This window comes from Peromyscus eremicus, chromosome 1, assembly GCF_949786415.1.
Source record: "Peromyscus eremicus chromosome 1, PerEre_H2_v1, whole genome shotgun sequence".
Lineage (NCBI taxonomy): Eukaryota > Metazoa > Chordata > Mammalia > Rodentia > Cricetidae > Peromyscus > Peromyscus eremicus.
In genome coordinates this window covers 195,108,324-195,119,092 of record NC_081416.1, presented here as the reverse complement: position 1 = coordinate 195,119,092, position 10,769 = coordinate 195,108,324, and the positions used below count along the sequence as shown (strand labels likewise).

Genomic DNA, 10,769 nt, shown 5'->3' with positions numbered 1-10,769 from the left:
GTGCCAGGAGGTTCTGGGGGGCAGGGGAGAGGGTAATTAAAAGTTCTGGAATGGGGGCGGGGGGTTACAGCTGCACACCGTATATACAACAAATCCACTGAACCCCACACTTTAGGATAAAGTGTGATCGTTATGCAAATATTAAAGCCAACAACAAAAACCACCTGCAAGACTTTTCAGACTCATGCCTATCTCTCTCTCCTGGAGTCGCGTCAGAGACAAAAGTCCAGAGGCAGACTACAAATGCACAGATGCCGGGTCTTTGTGTGAGACTCGGAACCTCTCCGAGAGATACTTGGTAGTAACCAGTTCCACGCTCACAGAGACTCTCGGATACCCCAGGATTTGAGCCAAAACTGAGCGCAAGCAAGTTGCAAGAACCTTGCACGCACACGCACACGCACACCACACACACCTCCGTGTCACTTCAAGTTTAAAAGAACCCGGGCCGTTCCCAAGTCAGGTTTGACGCGTTCATTCATCTTAGCTTGGAAGCGAAGGAATAAGAGCTTGCTGGCCGCTATCTCGTTTCCTGGCCTCCGCAACCGGGTCGCTCCAGCGAGCTGCCCGCCTTACCTGGCTCGCAGCCACCGGCCCCGACCCTGCGGGGCGGCTTAGCGGGCTCGGGGCTGCTGCTGCACGGGGCGGCTGGCTTCCGTCCTGCACGGAGACAACGTTCCAGGCCTGGCTTACTCGGCTCACCCGGGCCGGCCTTTCCCAGCCTGAAGAAACCCGGCACCCAGACCCCGGAGCCGGAGGGTCGAGGGCAACGGGGGCACCGAGTCGGCGAGAAAAGAGAAGACTCCCGACGCACCCCGGCGGTGAGCCAGCCCTGACCGCAGGCGCCGCTTCTCTGTGACCGTTCCGAAGACCCGCCAGTCTCTCGGCGACAACGACATCTGCACCCCTGCGGTCCAGAAGAAGGCCTTATGTCGGCAGCGGACAATGGCGGCCGCACCCCCCGGAGTCAACCAGGGAGCAACGCGAGGACTACTGGGAGTTGTAGTTTCAAGGAGGCGCGCTTCGTGCTTCTACCGGAAGTCAGCCGAAGCCATTTTCCGAGCAGCCCCCATCCAAAGTCCGGCTTCTGCAGCACCCAGACTTTTAGGTTCTGCGTCTTTCCTAGGCCGAGAAGGGTGGGTGGTTCTCTCACTTGCCACCTCTAGGAACCTAACAGCTTGAATAGATTGGGCGGCTAGGAAGCTCAGTCTGCCTCTCAGTAAGACTGCATTTCAAGGTAGCCACTTTGGAAGTCAGAGGTTGGTGACTGTGAATGATCTCTAGGAAGCATTTCCTTCAATCTTGAAAAGATTGAGAAGGTGATTGTTATTATACCTAATTTTTTAGATGAAGAACCTAATTCTGAGTGTCCCCTACCTATGAAGTCCCACTTGCCTATGAAGAACATCAAGGATTGTCTCAACACTCTCTTTCAAGGTGGCAAAACCTTATGGGAGTCTAAATCATCAAATTACTCTGTGGTGTTTCCCTGAGTCAGCATTCATTGAGCAGCCATTGAGGATAGAACAGTAAACAGCCCGAGAAACCTCTGCCAAGTTAGACCTGTTTATGGCATGTGAAGCTGCATATATGGAGGGCAAGACCACATTGAAGAAATGTAAGTAAAGGTGGTTTAGGCGTGCACTAGCAACATGAAGTTAGGAATCACAGAGAAGCAATGGTGGCTCCAGAAAACACACTAACCAATGAAAGATGCTTAGAATGGTTCTCTGTGTTAAGAGGGAAGACTATGGGAAAGCTAAAAAGCAAGTTATAAGATAACTGGCTTAAAATTGTAAGATTAGAGAGTGTCCAAGATTGGCAGGAAGAGGAAATAACCTGAGCTTCTAACCCTCCTGCCTGCCCCTCAAGAGTGCAGAGATTACAGGCATGATGAGTTTTATGCAATGTTGAGAATACAACCCAAGACTTTGGTCATGCTAGGCAAGCACTATATCAACTGAACTGCATCCATAGCCAAGAAGTCCAGCTTCTTTGTTGTGAGTTTGAGGGAAGCACTGAAAAGTTTAGGTGGGGAAGTGGTGACATTGTGTGTGTGTGTTTAATGAATTAGTTAGTTGCTATAGAGAAGAGAATTCAGGGGGTCACTTAGAATTCTGGACCTCAATGAGCTATGAGCAAGGCATAACTCAGAGACAGTTCCAAATCAGATGGAAGGTCATTTAAAGAAGGTCTTGGAAGTGTAATATTGGGCTGGTAAGGGTAATATTGGCACTCAAAGGGAAGGCAAAAAAGGAGTAAGCCTCCCTGTTGGTTTTAAATGTGGTGCTGTTCACGAGGCACAACAAAACCCAGTATCAGAGCTTTATTGGGGGAGGTAACAGAAGAGAGTGACCAGGCCTATAAAAGACATGTGTAGGAGAGAGAGAGTAGCGGGGAGGAGAGAGTTGAAGAGGGGGGAGGAGTCTGGGACAGGCTTTTTAAGGATTTCCCTGTACATGCACATGTGGGCTTATGGAGCTACACCACACATGCACAGATTGCGTGACCATACCACATGCATTATGTAATCACACAGTGCACAAATGATGTAAGACCTAAGACCCGTTACTTAGCTACTGAACTGCACGAGTTCAGTCATGCAGCTGGAGGAGAGAACAGAATCCTAATATTCTAAACATTTTGCTTATTAGATAAAAAGCGGATGAACAGTAATAGGGGCGTCATTTCTCCTGAAAAACTGCTTCCAGCTGACTTGGTGGGCGTTAGTTGACTCTTGGGGGGTAGGGAAGGGGGTTTCTGAAATAGACAGACATCCTGGGATGATGAGCATCCTGAAATGATGGGCTATTGTCTGCTGCCTCTGACCTGTCCATCATCCCTCTTGGCCTGGGACTCTGGCTGCTTGTGTCTGACAGATGCTGGTGTAACAGAAAAAGCTCAGAAAAAAAGAATTATTATTATTATTATTTCCTTTTGGGAGGTCCCCAGGGTGAGAGAGGGAGTCCTGAGACCAGGAACGTTTGGGTTGCAACTATCTGAAGCAGATCCGACCTGCCCAGATGGATTTAAGCTGGTTCTGGAACTCGCTGACCTATCCAGGTGGATTTTCTGGAGCTCAGAAAAAAATTTTAACATATTAAGCAGCCATGGGAAATTTAAAATCTTGAGCTGGTGACCATATTATTGTAATGTTTTAGTACTCTGCTTACATTGATTATTGAGAGAGAGAGAGAGAGAGAGAGAGAGAGAGAGAGAGAGAGAGAGAGAGAGAGAGAGGAGAGAGAGAGATTTGGAACATGCTTTTCATTTTTACCTGAGATAAGCTTTATCGGAGACAGATTATTTTAAGGCACCTGTTTCCTTTATTAGTTTAGTATCCAGGAGACACAGGTGATCAATTACTGAGCGCATTTAACAGTAATAGATTATTATACTAAAATCTGTTTTTGCAGAGCACAGACACTTTTGGGTCTGGGGGTGTAAATACCTTTTAACTGTTACTGTTCCTTACCACCTGGGTATATACTTAATGGTCCTTGGACCCCAGCTCTATGGTGATCCTGTAACAATTGGCTGAGTAGTTAATTAGAAGAGGGAACCCCAAAGAGAAAAGCTTGTGTGGTGAAACCTCATTCTTCTGGAATTGGGGACAAGGCAGTGGATCTTGATGTCCTCTGGAACTTGAGAGAGAACAGGGCACTGCCTGTGTCACTGCATGAGGAGGAGAAGCACTGCTGACTGGTCTAGAGTGAGGCATGTGGAGGGAGCAAATGAAATGAAATCTTCTACCTTAGCTGGAAAATCTCCCAACATGTGCAGAAGAACTAAGGAGGGAAGGCTATTTGAGGGAAGCCTACCAGGAGGTATAAAAGGGCCAAGGTACTGACATGAACCCTGGGTGGACAGGAAGGTGAGCTTGGGTACAAATATAGAACTGAACAAAATAACAATATATGGATGGGAGAACACAAGCCCCACCTCTAAGGATCAGACAAACAAAGAATGCAGAAGATGGTTTTCAGGTAAATTGACTGGATAAAAAGCTTGATGATTTGTGTGTGGTCCCAAGAACCCACATAGAGGTAGAAGGAGAGGACCAACTCTACAAAGTTGTCTTCTCACTCCACATGGAAGCCATCACACACACACACACACACACACACACACACACACACACACACACACACAATACAAACAATAGATACATTCAAGAAAGAAGATAAATTCCAAACAACGTTATTTCAACAGATAAGTATAATTTTTTAAAATGACCATAATCCCCATATTGAAGTCAAAAATAGAGCCAAAACAATGGCTCAGCTCCTTAGCAAGTAAAGGCAGACTGACGACATTCATGAAATCTCAAGGTCTCCACTGGTTGGAAGAGAGAACTAACTTCTGAAACTTACCCTCTCACCTCCACATAGTGTTTTGGGACTTGCGTGTCCAAAAACATGGACAGACACATGTACACCAACCTGTCAATCAATAAATATATACAATTAAAAAGAAGTAAATAAAATAAAACAGCAATACCCCCAGTTCATTGATATTTCAACCTATAGTTATTTAACTTCTATTTTCAATCGTTTGATTTTTTTTCTTAGAAATAATAAATATATGGGAAGTTAACACTCTGTAATTGATGGATAATTCTTTTTTAATAAGAGCTTTATTGAGACAAAATTGACATAGTGTACAATTCATCCATTTACATTATGCGACCTACCAGGTGTGGGAGCACATTCAGGACGCTGAAGCAGGATTGCTACAAGTTTGAAGCCAGCCTGGTTGATGTGGAAAGAGCCTGTCCCAAATAAATAAATAAAAGGAGATGACAATTTAGTGGTCATTAGCATATTCTGGAGACTTACAACCATTACCAAGTCATTCTTTCATTAAGCATGTGGTGCACATGAGTGCAGGTGCACACAGAGACCAGGGTGTTGGATCCCCTGGAGCTGGAATTACAGGTGGCTGTGAGGGCCTGAAGTGAGTCCGGGCAACCAAACTGAGGCTTCCGGAGGAGGAGTGAGTGCTCTAAACCATGGAGCTACCTCTAGAACCCCACCAAACAAATTTTAGATCTTCCGTAGACCCTAGAAATACTACATATTTTATACTCATCACCTCCAATTTACCCTCAACAAACCTCAAGAAACCACTAGACAGATATATGTTTCTATGGATTTAATTCTTCAGGATATTTAATAAAAAGGAATATTAAAATATATTATATTCATTGTCTGGATCCTTTAACACAATGTAATATTCTCAGTGTTTAAATAGATATTAAATGGTATTCTATTTCTTTTTATGTTTATTTCTTATTACCAAATAATATCCTAGGGATGAGTAAACCATACCAAATATTCATTAACTGTAACATTTATATTGTTTGAACTTTTAGTACAAAAACAATGAATCTCTGAAGATTCATTTACAGTCCTAGAAGACATGTTTTCATTTTTCAGATATATATGTATATATATATACATATATATATATATATATATATATATGAATAGGGTTGCTGAATCACAAAGTAGGTCTGTGAAAGAACTGTCAGTGAAAGGTTCAATCCCCAGTACTGTTTCTCTCAAAACAAAACAAAACAAAAGAGATAAATGGTCTGCCTGTCAATTCCTCACATCCTTAGCAACCCTTGACACTGTCATCAATTCATCGCCCTTGTGACAATTTTGCATTTATATTTACTGTGTACACCTATAGGGGGTGCTACAGTTGGAGAGCAGAGGTCACACAACAACTAGTGGTGTCAGTTTTCTCCATCCAACATCTGGGTCCTGGGAATCAAACCAAGGTTGTACCCACAGAGCCATCTTGCCAGATGTCCTTTCTAACTGTCTTAATTGTGATAAATTTTAGCAATACATAGAGACAGAATAGAAAATAACCATCTATGTGGCCACTGTCAACCCAATAGTCAAGAGTGTTTTGTTGAAAGTATCTCACTTTAATCTTGATCTATATTTTAAATACCTTTGAACCACACAAAAAAAGTGAGACAAAATCACATGGCTGGTCCTGGTGACTTCCCCGAGAAACAGGTAATAAAAGTTTGTGGTGTGGATCTGGGGACACATCTTCTCTGGAGCATCTCACTCTGCCTATCCTGTTGTGCCTGGTGGCCTTGCCTTAGCCAGGCAGCAGTGTTCCTCTCTGGTTTCAGCAAGATGATGTAGCACTTGGGGAGGAAGATGCCACCCAGAAGGCCAGCAGTGGAGGCCAGGATGGAGAAGATCTCTACAGCCACAGTGGACTTGCCCCGGGCACTGTGGTACAGGGGCAGGAAGGCTGTCCAGACACTGCAGAAGAGCAGCATGCTGAAGGTCAGGAACTTAGTCTCATTGAAGACATCTGGCAGGCCCCTGGCCAGAAAAGCCACAGAGAAGGTACCCACTGCCAGGAAACCCAAGTAGCCCAGCACACAGAAGAAGATGGTGCCAGAACTCTCCTGGCACTGGATGACAATGTGCTGGGGCTCTGAGACCATATCCCTGTCTGGAAATGGTGGGGAGGTGGCCAGCCAGACCCCACAAAGAACAACCTGCATGAAGGAAGCAACAAGGACCACTGAGGTGGAAGCCCCAGGGCTCAGGCATACCCGGATCCTGTCCCCTGGCCTGGTGACCCTGAAGGCCAGGACCACTGTGAGAGTCTTGGCCAGAACAGAAGACACAGCCACCGTGAACACCACAGCAAAGGTGGTCTGACGGAGGAGACATGTCAAGACACTGGGTCGCCCAAGGAACAGCAAGGCACACAGGGCACAGAGGCAAAGAGAGAGCAGGAGTAAGTAGCTGAGACTTCTGTTGTTCGCCCTGACCACAGGGCTGTCTCTGTGCTTCAGGAACACTCCCAGAACCAGGACAGCCAGACCAGCCAGGAAGAGTGCCACCAAAGCCAGCATGAAGCCCAGAGGTTCCTCAAAGGCCAGGAAGATCTCTGTCCTGGGCAGGCAGCGGTCTCTCGTGTGGCTCGAGTACTGCTCCTTGGGGCACAGAAGACAGCTCTTCATGTCTATGGGAGACACACAGACACCATTTCTTTTCATTTTTTGAAGGTGTTTTTTTATTATTTATTTTTTTAATTAAGAAATTTTTCATTCATCCTACATATCAGTCACAGATTCCCCTGTCCTCCCTCCTCCTACCCCCAACCCCCTCCCCAACCCACGACCTAAGACCACCTCCTGCTAGGCAAGGTCTCCCAAGGGAAGTCAGCAGAGCCTGGCACATTCTGTTGAGGCAGGTGTAAGGCCCTCCTACCTGCGCCAAAGCTGTGCAAAGTGACAGACACCATTTCTGCAACACTATATGAAATACACCAGCTCTGAAGGAAGGCGTCCCAAGCACTAACTGCTCTTACAGCCTTTCCATCAAGTCATGTATTTATGAATTATTCCTGGTGACCAGGCCTGGAATGGCTGATATTAGAGGCAGAGACACAAAGAAAAACCTGCACAGTTTGTATCTGTTTTATGTAAGGAGTCTTGATTCTGTCTTCAAACAGTGTCTCATGTAACTCAGGCTGGCCTTGAACTTGTTGAGTAGCAGAGGATGACCTTCAACTCCTAAGCCTTCTTCCACATCCTCTCAAGTGCTATGATTACAGGCCTGCACCACTATACTAATTTGTGTGAGTTTGTGTATGTGCAGGTTTGGGTGTGCACAAATGTATGTAAGTGGATGCACACACTTGTCAAGATCAGACATTATTATCAGATGTTATTGCTCAACCACTTCCCCTTCCTTATTTTTCTAATCTAACTTATTTGTTTATTGTTTGTGTGCATGTTTGCATGGGCTCAGACATGCCAAGGTGTGCAAGTGGAGGTCAGTACAACTGTCGGGAATTTGGAGCTCACCTTCCTCCATGTGGGTCCCAGGAACTGAACTTACACTGTCAGGGTTGACAGTGAATACTTTAACTGATGAACCATTTCACCAGACTCTGAAGCTCATTGTTTGTAATTCCTTATTTTATTTTACTTGTTGACTCTTTTGTCTATACCTATGTATGGAAATCATGTGCATGCCTGGTGCCTGCAGAACTCAGAATTTGCCATCAGTTCCCCTGAAACTGGAGGTACATGGGATTGTGAGCCACCATGTGGGTGTTCCTAACTGTTGAGGCACCTCCTCAGCCCCCTTTTTACCTTAGGTTTTAAGACAGGATCTCTCACTGAACCTGGACATCACTGAGTTTACTATACTGGCAGACCAAAATCACCAAAGTTCCTCCTGTCTCTGTCTCCTGAGTGCTGAGATTATAGGGATGTGCCAGTACAACCTGTCTCCTCTGTGAGTTTTTAATGGTTCATTTCTTTCCAATAGTATCAGTAACTGGTCAAATTAAAAAGGTTTAACACTGAGCTGTGCCCCCAAAATTCATTTCTTCAAGTCCTGTCTCTAAGCACCTCAAAATGGGACATACTTTGCCATAAGTAAACTGGAGATGATGTAATAAAGTTTAAATGGTGTCCCCAGGTTAGAATTAGTCCCTAATTCCAACAAGGCTGCTATCCTGTTAAGAAGAGGGAATTGGGGCTAGGCGTGTCTGGAATGACTTCAATCTCAGTACTTGAGGGGCAGAGGCAGGTAGATTTCTATCAGTTTGGGGACAGACTGGTCAACATGAGGAGTGACAAGCCAGCCATGGCTGTGGGTGAGACAGTGTCTCAAAATCAACCCACACATAAAAAAAAAGAGGATACAACACACACACACACACACACACACACACACACACACACACACACACACCACGATGAAATGAGAGCACACAGTGAGGGGATAACTGTGTCAGGGCAAGAGTGAGGTCACACACACACCAACCCTGATGATAACTTTGCTTTGCATTTCCTGCTTTCAGAATGGTGAAGGAATAAGTTCTGCAGCTCAAACAGTATGGGATGTGGTGGTCTGCTGCCATTCAACCTCTGGAATGAACCCCACTAATATATAGGAGGAAGAAAATCACAAAAGAATATTTACCATTCGTTTCCACTTACAAGAGGTTTAAAAAGCAAGTGAAATTCATCGGTGTGAGCAAAAGCCAGGGTTCTGTTACGTGACTACTAGAAGCTTCTGGAAGTAGCTGATTCTTGATTGGAGGCCAAGGATGTGCAGTGTTTGCTAGGGGAGTATTCATTCTACACCCCAGTTATGGTTAGTGCACTTGTCTGTCTCAACAAAGCATTTAACTAAGAACAGCTGTAAGACTAGGGTTCTGGCTGGTGTCCACAGAAAAGCAAAGACTGCAATATTTCAGTGGATGGATGTGGTGATTTGACTGTAAATAACCCACAGTCTCATTTATTTGAATGCTTGGTTCATAGTTGGTGGACTGTTGGGATGGATTGGGAGTTGTAGCATTGTTGGATGAAGGGTGTCATTGAGGGTGGTCTTTGAAAGTTCAAATTCCCACACTAGGCACACTCTCCACCTCTCTGCCAGCCTGGTACCTGTAGATCAAAAGGTAAGATCTCAGCTGCTGCTGAAGTGCCATGCCTGCCTGCTTCATGCCATGCTTCCTACCATGATTGTCATGGACTTACCTTTGATACTCTAAATAAGGCCCAGTTAAATGTTTTTCTTTTAGAAGCTGCCTTGGTCATGGTGTCTCTTCACAGCAGTAGAACAGTAACAAAGACAATGGACAAATACAGGAGGCTCACAGTGCCCTCTTGACCCTCAGAATCCAGCTCCACATGCCCTTACCTCTTTGGTCTGCAAACTGTCCCTCGGGGCAGGGACTGCAATCAAAACAGCAGTGGGGGGCTCCTAGCCTGGGCACTTGGCTGAACCCTGGAAGGCAGCTTTCACTGCAGACAGAGCTGGGCACCTAGAAACAGTGAGCACAGTTTCACCAAGGACTCTCCAGGAATACAGAAGCTTGACCTCAGCCTGAGAACCAGAACAGAACAGTTTCCTCACATAACTCTAGATGAGATAAATGCCTTTCAGAAAAAACACATCTATCCCATCAGATACCAGACTAGAGAGGTATCTTTGAATGTTGTGTTGGAATGACTACATCTGACTTACTTGACTTAGGGATTCAAAAATACAGCTAAACAGTTTGATACGTTGTCTTTCCAGTCCCTCTGGGAATTCTATATCAACAATTAAACGTATTGGGACAGGAGAGAAGGCTCAGTGGTTCCAGAAGAGCAGGGTTTGATTACAAGCCCCCATATAGCAGCTCACACTGTAACTCCAGTTCTAGAGGATCCAGTGTCCTCTTATGGCCTGAGCAGACACCAGGCACACACAACAGTGCACAAAAATAGATGCAGGGGAAATTCCATATATGCAAAAAAATCTTTGAAAAGGATTTTAAGTATTGGCAGCCATTACAAAAGTCCACAGCCTGGACATGATTTCCTTGATGCTCATGGCTTTCAATTTCTTTCTCTGAAGCTCTCCACAGCCTTTGGGGCTGCTTGATGCACTCCAAGTCTAACTCAGAACACATGATGGTCTCTCTTACTTTTGTCCATCTCCCATGTGAAGCTGTTAAGATTTACAGTTTGACTGCACTGCTATTTTTCACTTAAACCCTAATAATAAAATGTCATCTAGCTTCAATAAAAGAAAAATTTAAGTACTGACTCCCTCAACACATACAGACAGAAACACACACACACACACACACACACACACACACACACACACACACACACACATTTTCACACCACACTTAATCATCCTCTCCTTTACCTCACACCTGCCAAGGATGACTCAGTTTTTCTTAGCGGAGCTCTACCTCCAGGCAAG

The 10,769-nt window shown here is 45.1% G+C and overlaps 1 protein-coding gene across 1 annotated transcript in view; it reads right to left on the bottom strand.

The window, feature by feature from the left end:
* Positions 1-483: 483 nt before the first annotated feature.
* Positions 484-10,769, bottom strand: part of LOC131904227 (vomeronasal type-2 receptor 26-like) — a 31,473-nt gene continuing 21,187 nt past the window's right edge. Inside the window, exons 5-7 of the mRNA XM_059255286.1 lie at positions 9,711-9,834; positions 6,003-7,008; positions 484-907 (exon numbers count right to left, since the gene is read on the bottom strand). Coding sequence (XP_059111269.1) covers positions 484-907; positions 6,003-7,008; positions 9,711-9,834 — 1,554 coding nt within the window. The remainder of the gene's footprint in view (positions 908-6,002; positions 7,009-9,710; positions 9,835-10,769) is intronic.